This window comes from Symsagittifera roscoffensis, chromosome 3, assembly GCF_963678635.1.
Source record: "Symsagittifera roscoffensis chromosome 3, txSymRosc1.1, whole genome shotgun sequence".
Lineage (NCBI taxonomy): Eukaryota > Metazoa > Xenacoelomorpha > Acoela > Convolutidae > Symsagittifera > Symsagittifera roscoffensis.
This window is the reverse complement of record NC_087064.1, coordinates 77,887,582-77,910,356: the sequence shown is the minus strand read 5'-3', so window position 1 is coordinate 77,910,356 and position 22,775 is coordinate 77,887,582. Positions and strand designations below refer to the sequence as shown.

Here is a 22,775-nt window from a genome sequence, read left to right as displayed (position 1 = left end):
CGATTAAATTTTGAAAATTAACTTGTCCAAACAGAACAAACATTCAAATGAAGTGATAAAAGTTCGGACACAATTAACTGTAAGCTTCTATACATGTGCGAACACCTTTTGAAGGTCACATGCCACGTTTGCAACCCCACAAACTTCAATTGAGCTCAACTTTTGAATGCTCAGCTTTCTTAAGGAGTACACGTCGACTTTCCCAAAAAAAGAATGAAAAATTTAAGTGAAATATCATTCCTTTATTGTTACTTATGAAACCAAGTGCTGCAAATGATGTTAAAATGAACGAGTAATATCCAATTCTTGAAACCATGTGGCGCAAATGTGGCGAACAGAAACAAATAGAAATCTAACATTCTTCTGAGTCTAGAATAAAATAAGAAGCAATTCATTTTTTTGACAAATCAATTTCAAAAAATTACTTGGAAAAGGCACAAAATTTTCTCTCGGGTGATGCTCCAAAACAGCTTCAACAAACATTGAGAAACTGAGGCGAAAAAACTAGGGTCGACCAAAGAGTCAAACAGTTGGTAGAAAATGAGCACAATTTCAAAGCATAATCATCAAAAAATAGGGCAAAATAGTTGTGCAGAGAACATTCGCAATCTGTTCTTTAAACTCTTATTCTCAGATTTGACAGGGAATTTTCCAGAAGAGGAAAAAAATCAAAAAAACAGTCAAAATGTAGAAAAGTGGACTTTTTCCGATGCCTAAGCCCCTTTTCTACCAAAAATTCGGCTCAGAAGCTAGAGCAGGGAAGATTGCTAGAACATGCTATTTTCATTGAATCCTTAATCTCAGATTTTTTATGGTAGTTTCTGAGAAAATGAAAATAATACAAAAAAAACTGGTCGAAAATTCCCTCTCACTGAAATTTTCGAAGGTTGTAGAACGCCCGTTGAAGCAAGAAAGAGACAAGAGGATTATCTAAGCACACAGAGAAGTAGACGGTCTCTCTTTTGGTAAAACTTGTTTGAAAATTGGTTTAAAAAATCTCCAGAAAAACTGTGAAAGCAAAAACTTTCATAAGCATCAAAAAAAAATCAAAAATTAAAAAATAAAAAAATCACACCCCATTTTAAAAATATTATCTGTGTTCATCAAATGGCAATAAACCACCGATAAGCAATATACAAAAACATAATTATATGGAGCAAAAGTTGATCAGATATAAAAATTCATGTTTGAATCAAAAATTGAGACACCCCCTCTTTGGAAAGAAAGTGAATATAAATTGCATTCAGAAAAAAAAACAGAAAATCAGTCAACAAAAATCGGGACGAAAACCACAAATCCGAGAAAACATTAACATTTTCAAATATATTTGTTTTTTTTTTTGAAATTTATAGAAATTGATCATGCCAGCAGGAATGAACATGTCAGCAGAACTTTATCAAATCGAAGGAATTATCAAATCGATTTGAAAGTTTCTAAATTTTATTTAAAAATCAAATTTATAATAGAGGGGGATAAAAAAAGAACGACAGCAACGCCCATTCTAGATGTCTAGCGTGCATAATATTGCAACTAGAAAAATGAAGATGTTTTTGAAGTAGTCAAGTAACTAAGGCCAGTTCAGACTTAATTTCCTGGAAATTTTGAAATGAACAAAAAAAAGCTATGTCTTGTTAATTAAAAGAGATCAGCAGTCTGATTTTGAGGCCAGCCCAAGGATCACTCTGACAACCTTGAACCATCGAGCTGATCGTCATTTTGAATTGTTTATTGAAATATACAAAATCAGTATTTCCAAGTATATAACTCTCTCCCAAATTATGGACAAAAATATACTGATTTTTTTTCCGACATGCATTCAATATTTTATCCAATATTTTAAGTAGAAGACCACAACCTACAAGCCCCAGTGGTTTATAATCGTGATTTGATTTTATTCTTTCACAAAGGAGTTACATATGTGGGAACTCTCAATTTCCTCTTGACATACCTATTTAGCGGAAAAAAAACGATTGGGGAAAGTGTTCAAATGGATAAGATTTAGGAATCCTAATCAAAACTTGAGATCAAAGACACCTAGTTCGTGAGCTGTTAATATGGTGTACTCGTAAAATGCTTTAGTAATGCTACTAAACTTTCTTTAAAAAACAGCTAGCTCACAAAAAAACTGGTTTAATGCAGTGAAACCATTAAATCAGTTTATTTCACCATAAACTATCATTTTGACTATATTAATAATTGACTATATTATGAAATATAATGATTGAACTTCCATATGCGTGCGTGTCATTGATATATAACAAAAATAGCAAGGTCACAATGGATCGCTGAGTTCTAACAGGATATCAGTCGGATTTAGAATTATCAGCAAACTAGCATTGATATCATTCAGACAGATAATTCTCACACCTATTTTTGTATTTGCCTCGCTTTTTTCAGCTAAATGAAAAAAAAAAAACATTCATTATAATGGCACACGCCTAATCTGAGTCTCTGTTAATTCAGTTTACGCATCAAAAAAGGGATTTCTGCGCAAAATTGACTTTTCTATTTTCGAAGATTCCAAAAGACTCAGATAGTTATATAACCTCGAATCACCATTTCAGTGTCTTTGCTATAACTACTTAAGCGATGCAGTGCCATAGTTAATCAAATGAAGTTTGATGTCATTTGTGAAATTATGTGTTTCAGCCAATTTCATTGCATCGGGCGAAAATACCATTGTTAAGAAAAGATTCGTAGAATAGGCCGAGGAGGAGCGACAAGTTAGCAACTTATCATTTCAACCAAATTACTTATTGCACCAACCCCTGACTCTTTTTTTGGCTTTCAGCGTTTATTAACGTTGGTTACATGAAACGAGCATGAAAAAACGTTTTTTGATTGACTACAATCAAGCTCAAATTCTTTGGTTTGATTTGCACCCTCGATATTTTCTAAAAGGTATTGTTGCAAAATTAAATATGAGAGCAGTAAAAAAAAATCTTCTCTCAATTATTGAAAAACTGTTTGAGACATTATTTTCCCGCCGACAAAGCAGCATTTAAAGAAAACTTTGGGTTTTCGGGTTACTTCAATTTAATATATTAGAAACTATTTTTGAGTCCCGTATATAGATATTTAGCTATAAAATTTATAGTTGACTTTTCGGTAAATTTAGCCCAAGTTCATAAAACGGGCTCCAAAGGTAAATTCTTCATTCCGCTGGCAAATCTGAAAACTTTTTGAAAATAGAAGATCACTTTTTGTGACCTATACTTTTTCGTATTTGGAGCACGCAACTTGCTTACTTCTAAGCAAATAAAAAAAACTATCGAAAATCTAAAAAACTAATCGTGAACAGGATAAACGCATGAATGATTTCATCATTCATTAGAGCACTTTCTAGTTTCCTAAATAAACCAAAAAATATCACGACCTATTTAAGTCTTCACTACGTTCATCGAGCCTTAAACATCACCTGTAATACTTACAAAACCTAGATGAACCCCAACAGAGCCCAATCGTCAACAGCATCCAATTTAAATATAGCCAACATAAGGATGGAAAACATTAAAGGAACGCAGGAAGAGAAAAAAAAACAGACTTGTTTTTGAAAAAATTCAGTTTTAGCAATTTTGAAGAAAAAATATGTCCTTAAAACTATTTGAATTTCTAGATGTTTCAAGGCTGGCGTTTTTCGGAAAGAATAAACCGAATTCGAGAAAACAAGATCAATAGGTAAAATTTTAATTCCGCTGGAAAATCTTTAAATTAAAACTCACTTTCAAAACTAGAAGTTGATCACGTTTCAGTTAACCTGTACACTATTACTGGTCAATAGTGGAGTTTGCCTTCATTTCAAAACAGGAAATGAACAATCAAAAGTCGAACGGCAAAAAAAAATCAAGTTTTAATTTAACAACATAGCCAACCGACGGGTACAAAAAAGTCAATGAACGCAAAGAGTCGGAAAAAACTTGCGAAATTTTCAAATTTCAACAAATAAATGGCCTTCAATCCCTTTGAACTGCAAAAAAAAATTTGCGACTCACTTTCTAGATGAAACTAACTCAGGTAAATATTTGATTCCGCTGAAAAATCTTTAAAAATAAATTCCACTTTCGAAACTTAAAACCTATAACGTTTTTTCGCGCCATTTCCTCTTTCGTAATTATAGAACAAAATCTGCCTACCTTTTGGCAAATGTATTTGAATTGAACTCAAACAGTGCACTTATATCTAAGGGCATTCTTATCTGCTTGAATATGTATGAATGCATTTTCTGTAGTTATTCGAGCATATTAGGAATTTTCCTGATAAAAAATCATCACGGAATGCTTACGATTCTGAACTACGTTCATCGACACTTAACAAACAAAGCAGTCCCTAAACAAAACGGTGAACAGCCACATCCCTCACTGTAATTACTTGAAACGAACACTAATGGCCGTGTAAATGATGAGCAAGCCCAGCTCGCCTGTGATGGCTTCGACCGCATATTGACCACCACCGCATAGAGTTGTCGTAATTCAAGTTTCGATTTATTACACAGTTTTTTGTACAAAAATTTGGCTCATTTACTTTGTCCTGGTTTTCGATTTTTTGACAATTTTAAATTTTTGTCGTAATGCAGTTGCACCGCGCAAGCGATACTCACGAAGGAATGCGAATCATGCAAGGGCATTTCTCATTACAGAAGTAACAAATGCACAAAAATTTCATAATCTATCAACTTGAATTGACCTCGCTGGTATTTTTGAAAGGTCAATTTTCATTGGCTACTATAGTATCTGGTCATTCGGCTTTTCTGACATCAGAACTTACATTAGTAGTTCACCAAACATACTGACCAAATATTTAGTGACTCTACTAGTTTTTAATGGTAAAAATGACGTGAGAAGGCAATTCGTAACAGAAGATAATTATAACAGTAAATCAAGCGAGTAACACTGATTCAAGCCCATTATAACACTCGGTCCAAATGTAAGCGCAGCGGAGCAAGCGGTCGTTACTTGCGAATACTTTACAACGAATTGTCGCCCAACCGAAATAAAGTCTAGTTGATAGTTGAAGATGCTTGTCTCTATCCTTTTTCAAGTCACGTCGAGTTGAAAACACAAGTGGAAAACAATCTATTTAAAAAATGAATAACGCTATCAAAATCACCAAATAAAATACTAACTAAAAACTGATTTATTATTTGTGACGGGAAAAATAATTTATTATATAGTCCAAATTTAAGAAAACATAGAAAGGGATGAACTGATTAAAACTGCCGACGAATTTTAGTAGCAGGTATTTTCTTTTAATCATTGTCACTGCTGTGGCACTGCTTTGAAGAGACAACTGACACCAACCGCGGCCTTCAGTTTTGCACTGTGGTATATGATTCTGTATCTTTCGGACTCCTTGAACTCTTTCTGGCTAAACTTCACTCTGTTTTTAGACCAGTCTGAACTCGAAACGTATTTGTAGGCACAGTAGTCTTTCAACTTGAGTGCCCTCTCAATGTACAGTCCCACCCAATCATACGAGTCAGTGTTTTCCTCGAACCCATACTGATGATTCATCCGGAACTTAACACTGGAATTCTTCTTCATATGAACCTCTTTCACACCTTTCTCCTCTGGAGTGCTGCTCTCTAGGGGTAAATCCAGTGCAACTAAACAGAGTAATTTTCTATTTATTTAAAACAAATTAGGTAACCTTGGACAACAATTCTCAACATTTGTTTTCTTCATCGCTTAAAAATTCAAAAGCCGAAAATAGTCGTGCTAGGAACAAATCTTGAAAACAATCCGGTTGCTGTGTGTTATATGCCACTTTGACAATTGACAATCATCTTAGTTGACTTCAACTTTTCATCTGCAGTCAGAGGGAAAGAAAATGAAAACAAGAACACAGCAAATACAAAATTGGGAAACAATGCAAAACTGAATTACCAAACAAGTGCAACCAACTAATTTATAATCAAATCAACGTTAAAAGCAAGAAAGAGCTCAAATACACGGTGTAAACTAGAAACGATTATATGTCCGTTTTCTATATGGCACTCAGCTAAACTGCCAGAAAGCACACCTTTGCTCCACCTCTTGACCAAGCTGGAAGCACAATTTTGTCTTTAGTGCCAATCAAGGAATACTCATTTTGCAGTTGTTGAGGATAGAAAAAAAATACGAAATACGGTTTAACAATTCGGACCCAAAGAGCCTAACTTTGTTAAAGTGACGTTAGCTTAACGTTTGGTTTATTTTCCGCCTGTTTAATAATCGGAACGAACTACTATCAATCATTTGTAACTTTCATTTGCTTATTTTATTTCGTTATACTTATTTGAAAAAATTTTTACCGCACCATTGTTCTTTTCGCTTCGTTCCTTTCAAGTTTAGGTCTAGCTACCTAGGATAGGAACTAACAAAGTAGGTCTAAACTACGACTGAATATGACATCTACGACAAGCTAGCCACGCCCAAAAAAACCACTCTACCCCAGAGAAATCTTCTTATCGCCCAACTAGAGCGCCTCATCAGACGAGTAAGAAAAGCCATCAATGACATCAATATGAGCTACAATATAGCTAGAAGAAAACGAAGATTTATTTCAAGAGATACTGACTAAATACAACTAAGCATTTTATATATAACAAATACCTCTGAAAGCTGACTCAGAGACCGAGATGAAGAAAATTTTCAGCAATTTGGAAGAATCCACTAGGTACCTTGTAGACCACCTGACTGAAAACGCCACAGCGGATGATCTCATCAACCATTTCACTGATATACAAAATGAACACGACGACATCATCGATGAATTTAGACAGATGCTACAAAAAAAGTCCAGGAGAAACAACTCCGCCACCGCAGAACAACTCCACAACAACAGCTGATTCAGCGCAACAACAGCCATTACTAGTTTAGGATTCCAGCCAGACGTCAACAATATCCAGCAGCAGCCATCAGCTCGGATCATCAGCACAGCAAACAGTAGAGGACAAAACTCTTCAGATAGCCGAGATACTCAGCAACAGGCCCCACAGACAGTTTTCGAAATCACAACAACGATAAATGACCGCCGCTTCAACTACCAGAACACCACACCACCAACGCAAGCCTCAGCTTCAACACAGTTACAGAACAGCAGTTCATTCTAACAGCAGATTCTCCTTCATCAAGTAACGGACAATCGCGAACGAACTACACTCTCATGACAAAACCTCCAGTAAAAATCGAGCATTTCGTCAAAAATCCCATGAAATTGAGCATGTGGTTCGGACTCTCCAAAGCAGAAATCCACAATCAACCCATCTCGGAGGCCAAAAAGATGACTCATCTGCGGACTTTAACGACTGGAAAAGCAAATCAAGCTATTTCTGGATATTTCTGCGAAAGCACTATGTACAACGATGCCCTTCAAGAACTACGCCGATATGGACGAACCGACATCATTATCAATGACTTCGTTAACAGACTACAGAGCTTCAACCAGTCATCAACTCATCGTAGGGATTCGTGCATGGAATTCTCTACCTTTATCAGTAACATGGTTGAAACGTTTCGGACGCTTGGGATACGTTAAATTTGCCGTCAGCAAATTGCAATACCATCAGCAGCTTCACTGAACACGGTAAGTCACCACCCAGAACATCCACCAGCCTAATCTTATCGCCTTCAAAGACTGTATAAGACAGTTTGCATTAACATGCGATCACTTACCACCCATGCAATCACAGCAAATGAACCTGGACTCGAGCGATCGACAACAAAAAGCGCCAAAACTCCGACACGGCAACGGATCTCGACCATCAACCGACCACCAAGTCCGTTTGACGGACTGACGGACAGATTCACCATCCCGCACACTGCAGCAAGTGAGAGAAGAAGACACTCGTTTCGGTGAAGAAACTTTGTTACAACTGCCCTGGACAACATCAAGTGAAAGATTGCCCATCAAAACACACGTGCAGCAAATGCAATCAGCATCATCATACAACTCTACACGATGAACAACGAATACAAACACCACCAACGTTTAATACAAACTAGCGACCGAATCACGTCAACCATCTTGTGAGCCAAAGGAAAATATCAAGGATCAACAGCTCACTACTGCTACTTTTAACAGTCCAGTACGACACTGTAATCTAACTCGATGTATATGACTTCCTTGATACAGAAAGTACAAGCAGTTACATATCGCAACCGAGAACTTGTTATTTGCGAGAATTTCCACAGGGTCGACTTCTTCGAAGCCACCGACGACATCGACACCGCAGTGAAAACCATAGAAGACCTTCGACAAGTACTACAACAAGGAAGCTTCAACCTGACGAAGTGGATAACTAGGGATCATAGAATTCTGCAAACAATACCAGAAGGACATAGATCCATCGCCGTAGACGAAATCAAGGACCCCAAACTCTTCAAGCGAACTCTCGGAATGCGATGGAGAGTAAGTAGCGATACACTCAGCTTCAACACTGTCAAACTACACAAACTCGCTCAGAAGAAATTGAAACAACGGAACCTACTTCGCGTAGTTTCTTCAATCTTTAACCCAATTGGAAAACCAGCACCTACTACTATTCGACTTCGAATTATCCAGCAAGCAATTCGGAGAAAAGGAAAAAAGCGGGACGACCAAATTACACGAGACTTGATTCCTGAACTTTTTGAGCTTCTCAACGAGAGAAAACACCTACAGACAGTGGAAATACTTCGACACCACTTTGGATACAGCTACGACATCATTGCTCTTCATGTTTTTTCAGATGCCTCCTACAGCGCCCTAGCAGCAGTAGCTTAATTTGTGTACAGCAACAGTGCCACTCAGCAAATCAACAGAGCATTTGTTCTAGGTAAAGCTCGAGTGGCTCCCCTAAAATAGCACACAATAACTATATTGGAACTGCAAGCCGCACTTTTTGGTGCTCGCTTCGGAAAGTTCATTCGAAAAGAAGGAAGGATTGACATCAGCTGTACACATATGCGGACCGACAGCACAACAGCGCTTCAGTGGATACATGGATCTGCTAAACGACAAAAATTTTGTGGCTCACAGTGTTAAGAAACTTTGGGAAGCGCCCAAGCGAGTCAATGGACACAATGCCCAGGACCCCTAAACCCAGTAGATGACGGAACCTGTAAAATACCCCTATCGGAATTCAGTAACAAATCAAGATTGTTCACCGGACGACAATTTATGAGTGAACCAGAATGCAACAGGCCAAAGCTACAATTAGACGACGCCAAAACGGATACTTCGGTACTCAACGCTCAAATCGGACACATGTATGAAATAGAAACAACCCCAATGGCGGCTTTTCAAGCTTCCACAGAAACGACAGTACAAATTTTCATCGACTACAGCAGATTCTCCAAATGGACAAGAAATCTCCGAACAACCGCATACGTGATGCGCGCCGTCAGGATAAAGAACTACAGTCCCGCAGCGAAAACCCGACCACCGAACTTACGAGCAACAACATAATTGACGCAAAGAATTTTATCTTCAAGCAGACAATGAGACAGCTTCAGCCAAGAGTTCAACGCATTGACACCAAATAAACCAATCAACACCACAAGCAGAGTTCGACATCTCTCACTATTTCTAGACGAACACGGATTCTTGCAAGCACGTGGACGCCTCGAGAAATCTCAATTGGAGTATTGCATAAAACACCCAATTACCCTTGATGGAAACCACCACCTCTACATACAACAAATACAACAAAGACTACCAGCATTCGCCATTCCAGCACCCAAGAAATTTTCTACAAAACGAATACTGTATTCGAGCACCGTTATAATGACTAGTCTAACAACACGAGCCGTAAATCTTGAGATGTGCCAGGACCAAACAGCCGACGCCTTTATCAATACCGCAGACAAAAAGAACAACAGACACTTCGACGCCGATATTAGACGAAAATTCTACGCCAACCATCAGATTAAATAGACCTTCAGCCCTGCCTATCCTCCTCATTTCGCAGATGTGTATGGGAACGACTCATAAAATTAGTATAAGACGCATTCTCTGCCATCAAAAGAAGCCAGATTCTAAAAGGCGACACGACACATTCAACACCGTTATTTGCGAAAATGAACACTTCATGAACGAAAGACCCATCACTACAGTTTAATCATCGCCCGATGATGTTGAAGCCCTCACAACAAATCATTTTCTTCTCGGGAAAGCGCATGCCAGCATGCCGCGGCTACAAATCCAACAGCCCTCAACAGTCAGTCGACAATGGAAATTTGCCCAACGACTAGCAACCCATATTTGAAAACGCCTGATCAAGGAGATTTTTCCATCACTACTGCCACGACAACGATGGACAAAGACGCCGCCTATTAAAATAGGAAATTGTTTGGATTATTTAGGATATGACGCCACGAGCACTCAAGCCAATTGGACAGATCACAGGAATCAAACCAACTGATGATGACCAGACGCGTTTACACTGTCAAAACAAGAGACAAACTTGTGTCAACACCAGCCATTAGATTAGCGCCTTAAGGTCCAGACTATTGCAACCAACCAGCAAACGAAGATTAACGACAAGAAGAGCATCACCCTAGACCATGCCGCCGACCGCCATAGCCCATAACTTAGGGGGCGACTGAATTAGCCGGAAAACTGTAAGGGTGAGAACTAACAAGATTAAAACTGCAGTTGCACGTCAGCCTCCCATCAATTTTTGTATAACTTTGTCTGAAAACGGAAAATTTTAAGAGTTTCTCTCACAGAAGTGATTTAATCTGATACCACTTTTGACCTTTTGGTACGAGCTTTCCTCGAGGAAATCAAATTTGCTGAAAAAAATGACCCGAATTCGAAGTTACTTCTTACTCTTCGAGAGTAGTCGCAACTGTAAGAAACGCACTAAGAAGGCATTTTATCATAAGACAGCTGGTGATAACCAGGAAAAAACGCAAAACCCAGAGCAACGCTTTTCCGTTTTATCTAGGGAAAATCAGCTGTGAACGCCTTGAGGATTAAAAAAAAAGACCAATCACAAACTCATATCAGCCGAGTTTGATCTACCTTTCATCTCAATTGGAAAAACTTTAGCACAAACCAGCACTACAAAAGTCACAAAGTTTTCAAAAAACTGTCCAAGTATCAAAACGTTGACAAGTCTCAAAACTACAACTTTTCTCTTGAACAAACTGAGCATAGCCAATTTTAAAGGCAGGCGTTCAACAATCTGTTGCTTCGATTGAACATATGCTATCAGAATCGGCAGCATAGTTAGCGAGAAAAATACAAAAACGATCAACAAATCAAAAAATTGACAATTCCGAGAATCACCGCTTTTTGTGTGAAACAGAGCGTAGCCGCTCATGCAGAAGTGATTCACGCAACTTGTAATTTCGATTCAGCCCAAAATCTCAGATTTGGGATGGTAGTTCTCGAGCAGTCAAAAACTTTCAAAAAAACGATCAAAAATCAAAATTTAGACGTTTCTGAAGGCCATTACTTTCGGTTTTGAAACAATTTAGTAGCATTAGCAAATGAGCTTTTCACAACCTGTTCTTTAAATTGAACCCAAAATCTCAGATACGGCAGGATACTTTTCGAAAATATTCAAAAGTTCAAAACGTTCAAAAAACCATTCAAGACTTTTTCCCAAGGCGGTATTTTTTTGTGTGACAAAACAGTGTAATGGACTGCTTATGTAAGGGAGCTTCCCACTACCCGTTATCTCTATAACTTTATGGACTAAAAATTTTGGTCGCAGCCGCTTATGCATGGGAGCTTCAAAACCGTTCTTTTCATTCAAATCAAAAACTCAGATTTGAGAGAGGTAGTTTCCGAGAAAAACAAAAAAATATGGGTCAAATATTCCCCACAGACATTTCCGAAGGCTGTAAACAGCGGAATCAAATAAAAAGAGACTCTGGGAGAGTTTACGGGCAAACAGGGGGAAGACGGTCTTTTAATTGATACTTTGAAAATCTGAAGGTTTCTGAAAAAAATTTAAAAAATTGAAAACAGATGAAAAATTTTCGATCTGATTTTCAAAAAACTGTCAAAGTATCAAAACGTTGACAAAACTCAAAACTACAACTTTTCTCTTGAACAAACTGAGCATAGCCAATTTTAAAGGCAGGCGTTCAACAATCTGTTGCTTCGATTGAACCTATGCTATCAGAATCGGCAGGATAGTTAGCGAGAAAAACACAAAAACGATCAACTAATCAAAAGTTTGACAATTCCGAGAATCACCGCTTTTTGTGTGAAACAGAGCGTAGCCGCTCATGCAGAAGTGATTCACGCAACTTGTAATTTCGATTCAGCCCAAAATCTCAGATTTGGGATGGTAGTTCTCGAGCGTCAAAAACTTTCAAAAAAACAATCATAAATCAAAATTTAGACGTTTCTGAAGGCCATTACTTTCGGTTTTGAAACAATTTAGTAGCGTTAACAAATGGGCTTTTCGCAACCTGTTCTTTAAATTGAACCCAAAATCTCAGATACGGCAGGATACTTTTCGAAAATATTCAAAAGTTCAAAACGTTCAAAAAACCATTCAAGACTTTTTCCCAAGGCGGTATTTTTTTGTGTGAAAAAACAGTGTAATGGACTGCTTATGTAAGGGAGCTTCCCACTACCCGTCATCTCTATAACTTTATGGACTAAAAAATTTGGTCGCAGCCGCTTATGCAGGGGAGCTTCAAAACCGTTCTTTTCATTCCAATCAAAAACTCAGATTTGAGAGAAGTAGTTTCCGAGAAAAACAAAAAAAATATGGGTCAAATATTCCCCACAGACATTTCCGAAGGCTGTAAACAGCGGAATCAAATAAAAAGAGACTCTAGGAGAGTTTACGGGCAAACAGGGGGAAGACGGTCTTTTAATTGATACTTTGAAAATCTGAAGGTTTCTGAAAAAAATTTAAAAAATTGAAAACAAATGAAAAATTTTCGATCTGATTTTCAAAAAACTGTCAAAGTATCAAATCGTTGACAAGTCTCAAAACTACAACTTTTCTCTTGAACAAACTGAGCATAGCCAATTTTAAAGGCAGGCGTTCAACAATCTGTTGCTTCGATTGAACATATGCTATCAGAATCGGCAGCATAGTTAGCGAGAAAAATACAAAAACGATCAACAAATCAAAAAATTGACAATTCCGAGAATCACCGCTTTTTGTGTGAAACAGAGCGTAGCCGCTCATGCAGAAGTGATTCACGCAACTTGTAATTTCGATTCAGCCCAAAATCTCAGATTTGGGATGGTAGTTCTCGAGCAGTCAAAAACTTTCAAAAAAACGATCAAAAATCAAAATTTAGACGTTTCTGAAGGCCATTACTTTCGGTTTTGAAACAATTTAGTAGCATTAACAAATGAGCTTTTCACAACCTGTTCTTTAAATTGAACCCAAAATCTCAGATACGGCAGGATACTTTTCGAAAATATTCAAAAGTTCAAAACGTTCAAAAAACCATTCAAGACTTTTTCCCAAGGCGGTATTTTTTTGTGTGAAAAAACAGTGTAAAGGACTGCTTATGTAAGGCAGCTTCCCACTACCCATTATCTCTATAACTTTATGGACTAAAAAATTTGGTCGCAGCCGCTTATGCAGGGGAGCTTCAAAACCGTTCTTTTCATTCCAATCAAAAACTCAGATTTGAGAGAAGTAGTTTCCGAGAAAAACAAAAAAAATATGGGTCAAATATTCCCCACAGACATTTCCGAAGGCTGTAAACAGCGGAATCAAATAAAAAGAGACTCTGGGAGAGTTTACGGGCAAACAGGTGGAAGACGGTCTTTTAATTGATACTTTGAAAATCTGAAGGTTTCTGAAAAAAATTTAAAAAATTGAAAACAAATGAAAAATTTTCGATCTGATTTTCAAAAAACTGTCAAAGTATCAAATCGTTGACAAGTCTCAAAACTACAACTTTTCTCTTGAACAAACTGAGCATAGCTAATTTTAAAGGCAGGCGTTCAACAATCTGTTGCTTCGATTGAACCTATGCTATCAGAATCGGCAGGATAGTTAGCGAGAAAAATACAAAAACGATCAACTAATCAAAAGTTTGACAATTCCGAGAATCATCGCTTTTTGTGTGAAACAGAGCGTAGCCGCTCATGCAGAAGTGATTCACGCAACTTGTAATTTCGATTCAGCCCAAAATCTCAGATTTGGGATGGTAGTTCTCGAGCGTCAAAAACTTTCAAAAAAACGATCAAAAATCAAAATTTAGACGTTTCTGAAGGCCATTACTTTCGGTTTTGAAACAATTTAGTAGCATTAACAAATGAGCTTTTCACAACCTGTTCTTTAAATTGAACCCAAAATCTCAGATACGGCCGGATACTTTTCGAAAATATTCAAAAGTTCAAAACGTTCAAAAAACCATTCAAGACTTTTTCCCAAGGCGGTATTTTTTTGTGTGAAAAAACAGTGTAATGGACTGCTTATGTAGGGGAGCTTCTCACTACCCGTTATCTCTATAACTTTATGGACTAAAAAATTTGGTCGCAGCCGCTTATGCAGGGGAGCTTCAAAACCGTTCTTTTCAAATCAAAAACTCAGATTTGAGAGAAGTAGTTTCCGAGAAAAACAAAAAAATATGGGTCAAATATTCCCCACAGACATTTCCGAAGGCTGTAAACAGCGGAATCAAATAAAAAGAGACTCTAGGAGAGTTTACGGGCAAACAGGGTGAAGACGGTCTTTTAATTGATACTTTGAAAATCTGAAGGTTTCTGAAAAAAATTTATAAAAAATTGAAAACAAATGAAAAATTTTCGATCTGATTTTCAGCAGCAATATGAATATTTTGTAGAAGAAATAAGTAAACGTGAAATTTGTTTCAATATAAATTACATGAAAAAAAAAACAAAAAAAAAGAATGCAACCGTTACACTAGACGGGGGAATTCAACACCTCTTTTGATTTAAAAATTTGAGCGAAAAAAATAACTAAAAATTAAAATTTTTTAAATATTTAATCTAAAATGGTCGACAGCATACAACTGCACTTTCCTATTCAGAAAAAACTTCAAAACAATTTCATTTGCAAAATCATCAAAATCACAAATCGGATTCATAGTCCAGCGTAATTAATTTTAAAACATCAGATTTTTTCTTATTTTATCAAATATCAAAAAAAGACTATTCAAAAATTTGAGGAAGAAAACAAGGATGGGAGGCCACATATGCATCCGCTGGTAGTATTCTGACATCACCCCACCAAAGGGTCGAAAACTTAGTTTTTTTGAAATTAACACTTTTGAAAATTTTCAAAAAAGATAAAAAACGTCATAACTAAGAAAGTTTAAGGCGTTGGGCAGTTAAATTCGGAGTCCAGACAAACATTCTGAGAGTACCTTAGATCGCTCAGCCAAAATTTAAAGTATTTCGAGCTTTGTGAAATTTTTTCAGATCTTAAGATTTTATAAAAAAAATTTCGAAAAACCATAACAAAAAAGCATATCTCAAAAATTAAGATGATTTGAGCAATCAGACTTGGAGATAAGATCTGCAATCTCTGAGGCTACCCTGAGAGCATCCCATTATGAAGTTGGGAACGTCATATCTCGGAAACCAAAAGCAATTGAGCGTTCACCGTTGGTGACAAGAACTGCAACTCCTGATTAAAGGGTTGGCAAGGCAATTTCAAAATTTTTAAATATAAATTTCCTGATTTTTTTAAATCTTAAAAAACTTCGCATCACGCAAATGAAAAAAAAATAAGCAGTCATAATTGGATGCAAGATTTGAAACGCCTGAGAGTACCTAAAAGCACCTCACACTATTTTCAGAGAATTGAAATTGAGAATTTTAACTTATGTCAAAATTTTTTATAACTCGAAAACTAAACGGACTTGAGCAGTCATAATTTGTACAACTACAGCGTTGAGAAATCCATGTTTTGTATTCCAATCATTATTATAGCAAAAGTGCCACCAAATAATGAACAATTTGCCACCAAACAAAGAACACTTTGATTTGCGAGTTGGGTTATAAAAACAGAAGGTTCGTACTAATACACAAATGCGCACATGCTCGCAAGTGTAATTATAAGATAGTTACACTTGCGAGCATTTGAGATATAATTTAAACCCTTTTTAGATTTGAGTGAACGTTAAGTCAAAACGATTTATCCTCAAGTGAAATCAGGGGTGGATTTAGGGTTTACTCGAGGGGGGAGGGGAGACAAAATTTCAAAAAAAAACATTTAGGAAACTTTGTCGACCATTTTCGACTTTTTCGAGCAGTTTGTCGACCAAGCAAACTTTTGAAAAAAAAACAAGCCGAAAAAGGAGCTTGTAAAACTTTGACAAAACACGCGTTTTTTCGGCGCGCGTTTCCCCCTCAAAATTAGCATATGTTAGCTGAAAATTTTAAGGTCAGTCAGCCAAACCTGGATATCTCAAATTAGAACAAAGGGGGACCCTTCGGGTCGACAGGGTGTCAAGCAACGAGCACGGAAGATGGTGGGCCTCGAACATCCGAGCTTTCGACTTAGATGTGGAGACGTAACCACTTCACCACCGCTAATTTTAATCTACTTATGATACCAAAGGACACGGAAGAAGAAACTAAAGAAAAATGCCACAGAAGCAATCCGCTTTCCATGAAGCATCCACAGACATATATTTGTCATGGATCCGCTTACCCGATGGTGTGTCGAATCTGTAGTTCTGCAGCAGTACTTCGTACACACCGTAGACTGGCTTGTGGTCACTTGCACAGCAGCTTGCAATGGAGCTGTATTTGAGACAGCGCACTCCCGGTCCCTCTCCCCTGATGAGTAGCTGGGGCTTGTCCCTCCACAGAATGCGATCACACCACGCCGGCTTTCGCTTCTTCTCACTCGTGTCGTAGTCCTGAGTGCCCACATTGAACTTATAAGTAGGCGGGAAACAAATTTCTCCTTCCTGCAACAAACACATCAAAGCTAATCAACAGGCTAAATTAAAGATAAACTAAATAAATTCCAGGTTTCTGTAACCCACTATTTCATATTCAATAAAAAAAAAGACGGAAGTCGGAATTATTTTAAAACATTTTATAAATGAAAAAAGTTATTTGAAAAAAGTCGAAATAACTTAACATAAAAAATCGTTTTTGAACCGGATGCTGTTCATAAATAGCCTTAAAAATGGTAACCGCTTACCTCGAAACTATGCTATGTAAATTGACGAACACGATATAACATCAGTTTAAAACGTTTAATAAAAACAAAACAAAAATTAATCGAAATCAGACTTGATACATTAAAGATGACAGAACTTATAGTAAAAACGGTTAGAATGAAAATAAAACCCATTATTACAACCCAAAAGACCGATAAAAACCTTGCCAGATAATAAATAGCATTTTAAAAAACGAAAAAAAAACAACGGAAACAAGGACGAAAACCACGAAGCCGAAAAAAATGAACAATCTTTTCGAGAAAATTATTTGAAAAAATAATTACTGCCTAAAACGCAAATCAACTAATTACTACTGATGGGATGATAGTTTTATTTAAACTTTCAAGAAATTGCGCAGCCATAGAGCGTGAAATTTCCCATTCATACTAAATTGACTATTGTGTGAACAAAGTTATCTAAAGGAAAAGTCTACTACCCGGTTGCAAAATTCTCGCTGATTGCAATGTTATTCAAGATCTAATAATAGGCTAGTCCTAAAATCCCATATATCAAGCCTGGAAAATGATACTCAAACTATTTAATTCAAACCCAGACGAAGAGAAATTTGTTTGAAGCATATAGCGCCTTGAGATAAACGTGTTTCTCCCATGATTTCAGCTTAATACAATGCACTGAAGCATGTACTTCAAAACATAACCAGCACACACCTGGAAAAATGTCAATGAACTCAAGAAAACCGAAAAAACGACAATTCTGACGAGAACTTTTTAGTCGATAAATTTACCAAAATCGAACCTTCATTTGCGCTAGAATCGAACCTTCAGCCACGAGACTGAAAATCGCACGTTCTCGAATCTGAACCCTCAGCCTGCAGATTGAGAGAGAGGGAGATAATTTGGGAAAATTACAAAAAGATAATTTACAAGATCAACTCAAGATCAAAAACAAAGGATGTTACATTTTTCTGACTAAACGCAGCTAACACCACCACTCAGATTAAAAGTAACGAACAATTTTCTGCATAAAATCTGAACTTTCTTTCCATTCATTATAAGGCTACTGAGCATCAATCTTGAGATGGTAAAAAATCTGAAGACCCGATCAAAATAGTAAATAGACCAGAGTATTGAACTAATTTTTCCAGTTTTGTTGAAGCAATTGTCAGAGATCCGGAGTGACAAATATGGGTCTGAAAGTGTAAAGTATTCGAAAAAATTTGCATCGTACTTCCCGTGAGAGAATCCGTCAAACAACAGTAATTTAACAATTTCGAGCCAATAGAAAAGCGGAAACAATATTTAGAAAAGGCGGAAAAAATTCAAGCTTAAGAGGGACAAGTTATCATCACCAGTTGTCCCAATCCATATAACTTGACGAGATCTTTTTACTCAGAAACCAAACTTGAGAAGCATAAGTTCACACAGAGGCGAAGTTGCACTTCGCATACACGAGCAAAAATATGACCGACAACGCTACTGGGAAAAACTGAATGAGTAAAACTTTGAGTCTACAAAATTCCTTAAGTGACGCACGCCAATTATGAGTCTACATAATTGCTAAGTGACGCATTAGCAGTTCCAGTCAATTTGAAAAGAAATTTATTAAGTAACATGCCTCAATTAATAGAGCGGACGCATTTTATTTACTATACGAAAAAGTTCATTGAAAACATGCGACCCTGCTGATGTTCGAACCCTCTTATTTTGCTTCTGGTCTCCTTCAATACCTCTACGCTACAGAACCATAACACCTTGAAGCTAAACTGCTATTTGTAATACAATAGTGTGTGTGAATATCCTTAGGATTTGCTGTACTTAATCGCTGGTTATTGATCTTATGCATACACTGCAATAAAAGAGCACTTTCAAAAAGAGCACTAATATTTGCGACTTCGGTTGGAAAAAGTGAGTTCGTAATATCACACAAGCTATGCTTGTGTAATAAGTTAGAACAGAAAAAATACAACTCTTATTGCTCCTAACTTTAACGGATTTGGAGACATAAAGAGAAATTTCTTTTAAGCAGAATAAAACTTTATGAAATTTAGAAAATATGACAGCTACATGCATTTACCAACTTAGGTCTGAAGATAAAATTACACCAGATCTTAAAACTAAACGAAACCGAGTAATTTATTGTCGATATGGAAAGTCGTATTAGGATAGTTTAAGAACAAGAGTATTTTACATTTCTCAGGATATGAACCCAACGAAATTTCATAAGATCACTGCTGGAGAGCAGACACATTACTTTGTAACACAAATAGGATCAACGATGCAAAAACTTATGGTCATCTACAAAAAAAATGAAACCACGAGGCACTCGGGGTTGTCGCTGATAAAAATTAAGAAAAACGAAGGCCCCATGAAGCAGTCTTGAGTTACAACACTGCTCTCTGAAGCATTTTCGGATATTACGACGTGAAAGCGATTGGACAAATGGTTTTTTTTTTACTAGTTCCAAGATAGAACTAAGCCAAACGACACAAATTCAGCGAGAGCCTTTCATGCCGTACTGAAACGAAAGCTTTCTTGCAGCCAGCATAAAACAGCAGTAGAAAAACAGTATCACAGAAGCTCAAATAATGAGTCCCAGTTGACAACAGCGAAGTGAAACCAAATTGTGAACTTGAAACTATATAGATGGCTTCCTTATAAATATGATAAAACGAAAGCTTTCTTGCAGCCAGCAAAACAACTCTTTCCAACCCAAGACATAACTTTGGTTCGCAGTGAATTGTTTGGATGGTATTTAGTAACATCACTAAAAACTGTTTTTATTTCGGAGAGGCGTAACACAGGAAGTTTTTCTAGCATTAGCCCAGAATTTACTTTTCACAACATACTTGGATTTCGAAAATGGTTACACCAAAAGCTGGGATACACGGAAGGTACATTATCGCAAAACACATAACGAATCGATTGCATAGCGCAAGAGATCGAGTTCTTTATTAAACAAGATGGTGATTGTACTCAAAAGGATGGAGGACAGTTTAAAAACTGAACCAAAGAAGCGATTGATAAGATTCGATTTGTCAACGAAGGTACGAGCCCCAATAGCATTGTAATAAAATTCCACAAGAAAATATGAAAAAACTTCTTGTTTTCCACTAGAAAATATGAAAATTAAATCCACCTCCAAATAAGAAGTCAGTCAAGCATCGTGAAATGAGGACTTGTTGGAAAAATTCCAGAGAATTTTATAAGATTTGTTAAATTGCAAATTTGCAAACGAGTTGAGAACCGAACTTTCCGAAGCTTCAAGCTTGAACTCAGGGGGGAAGCTGAGCTCACCGCTTGCGGTACAACAATTATGGGACTAAAACAGCAAGAGACTCAAGAACAATCAAAGGGGACTTCGAAAGATGTTGCTGTTGGAGAAAGAACCAGAGAAACAAACAAAAAATAAAAATCAAAGATAAAGTTTAAATTTAATAACACTGGAAAAATATGTAACTTGTTTTAAAAAATATGAAAATTAAAATCCACCTCGAAATTAGAAGTCAGTCAATGAAAGTCGAAAAATGAAGTTTTTAGGTGCCTATACATTTAAGCTATTCGATAGTGGAGTTTGCCTGATGATCCAACAAAAAATCATCACGACCCAGATGAGTTTCTTTACAGCGTTTCTTGTCGCTTTTAAGATTCGGTAGTGTGGTTTGTCTTCTTTTTAAATAAGGAAATGAACTGGGTTTTTTTAAAAAAAAGCAGAAGTCAACCCGCATAAAAATCGAATTTGAGCGTGAAGAAGTTTTATAACTTTTTCGTAAAAGAAAAAACGAAAACATCATCAATACTTATACAAGAGTCTTCACTACGTTCAATGAGCCTTAAAAAGTGGACTCGGTTGTAAAAAAAAACTCAAAAATGCAACAAGAAGTCAAAATACACGAAAAATGGAACAATCAAATAAATTTCAAAATATAGACATCGTAGACTAAAAGATTTGAACCTAGACGAAGAGACACTTGCTTTTAAAAACTTAGCCATAGCTAATATTGTAAGCATTCCTTTTGCAATCATAATCTAAAGTTATACTTATGGTTTGAGTTATTCCTTTTGCAAGCATAATCTATGGTTATATATCCGGCAGCAGAGACCTATTTAATATAGCGACATATAAGGAGACTATAAAATGCCGTCAAAAAACCACAAAGCCTGTAAAGGTGCTTTCAATACAATTCTATAAATGGAGCCCACAAAAAGCTAATCATGCAATTACATAGATGGATACTATCAAATGCTAGTCATGAAAGTCCTTATGCGCAGCTCATAAACGCTTAGTCTTTCAATTCACCCCAGTTGAAGCCTATAAAATATAGTTAAACAACTCCATAACTCATATGGAGCTCCTAAAAAGGATACACTCCTACAATAATGTAGTATTCGTATGAACAGACTTTCGGTTAAAAAAAAACGAAAATGAATAAAGGTTTCAAAAAATAAATGAATTCCCTCAATGCTCTCCGCAAATAAAAAACGAAAAATGTTCTTCTCTTCCTGCAGAAGTGTATGAGCTTGCCTGGAAGGGCGAAAAGGACCTGCCACTGGCGATGGAGAAGTTCAGCTGATCGTGATTGAGTAGATGTTGCAGCTGTCCCTCCTCCACTAGTCTCTTCACCTCCAGATTCGGTATCTCATCTATTCTGAAGTTGAGGTCTCCTAGCCAGAAGACGAAGTCGTGATTCAACACAGTCGACTCACTCTTCGAGTAGAACTGGTCGGCCAGGATGGTCAGATATGCCTAAAGCACAGCAAAACAGAAATGGACAAACGCACCCGCAGCCACAGATAAGCGGAAACTTAACCCAAATCCAAACCATCCCCTCTCTCACGATTAATCATTGAAATTTTAAAATTGAGAAGTTTTGTTAACTTTGTAAGAACAAAAATTTGCTTTCAAGTATGAAATATTCTTTCACTTCTTAGATAGAAACGACAAAAACACAAACCGCTGCTTTCATTAACATTTAAATTTGTAAGATTAGTCTCGCGATGCTGCAGAGTAAAAAGATAAACCTCAACTCATCACAAGCCTTCAAACATGAGAAAAATTAACATTCTGAGTTTCAAGTTTTTAGGAATACGGAATTGATCAAACTATCGTTCTCTAGAAAAAAAAATTAGTCTAAGAACTCCACAATACAACAGTGATGAGATCCCTTTTATCAGAATAGACTCAGATGAGCCTACTTTCAACGATCTTAACGAATCCATTGATAACCATATCTGCAAAGGGAAACAAGGATAGCCGGTTACTGAGCAGGTTGCACAGAACGTTCAGACGTTTTTTTTTTAAATTCCCATTTCTTTGTGCGTGAAGTGATGACAGGATCCCAAAGAAAGACTAGCATTTTAAGCATTTCCGATAATGCTAGCTAAAAACATATCCGGTAATTCTCGTGAAAAACATATTATAAAACAGTTTTCTTCGAAAAAAGACAAGTAATTTAAAACTGAATTTATTTGAATTTTAGAAGTTTTACTAGATTTTTCAGGGTTTGAATAAAAAATTGAAGGCTGGCTTATTTACTACTAATCACCGAATATGCTTCTATCAAGCCTGTTCGCTTGCTTTACACACACGCACACACACACGCACACACACACACACACACACACACACACACACACGCACGCACTAACTTATTAAACCTGTTTTTCTCGACACTAAACATGTTTCGAATATCCAATAACATTTTTCGCTACAACACCAGCT

The 22,775-nt window shown here is 36.8% G+C and overlaps 1 protein-coding gene across 3 annotated transcripts in view; it reads right to left on the bottom strand.

The window, feature by feature from the left end:
* Positions 1–5,071: 5,071 nt before the first annotated feature.
* LOC134841283 (phosphatidylinositol 4,5-bisphosphate 5-phosphatase A-like) overlaps positions 5,072–22,775 on the bottom strand; it is a 31,012-nt gene continuing 13,308 nt past the window's right edge. For all 3 annotated transcript variants that reach the window (XM_063857164.1, XM_063857165.1, XM_063857166.1), the window contains exons 5-7: positions 21,579–21,800; positions 16,577–16,838; positions 5,072–5,602 (exon numbers count right to left, since the gene is read on the bottom strand). In XM_063857164.1, the coding sequence (XP_063713234.1) occupies positions 5,256–5,602; positions 16,577–16,838; positions 21,579–21,800 (831 nt within the window). In that variant the 3' untranslated portion in view covers positions 5,072–5,255. The remainder of the gene's footprint in view (positions 5,603–16,576; positions 16,839–21,578; positions 21,801–22,775) is intronic.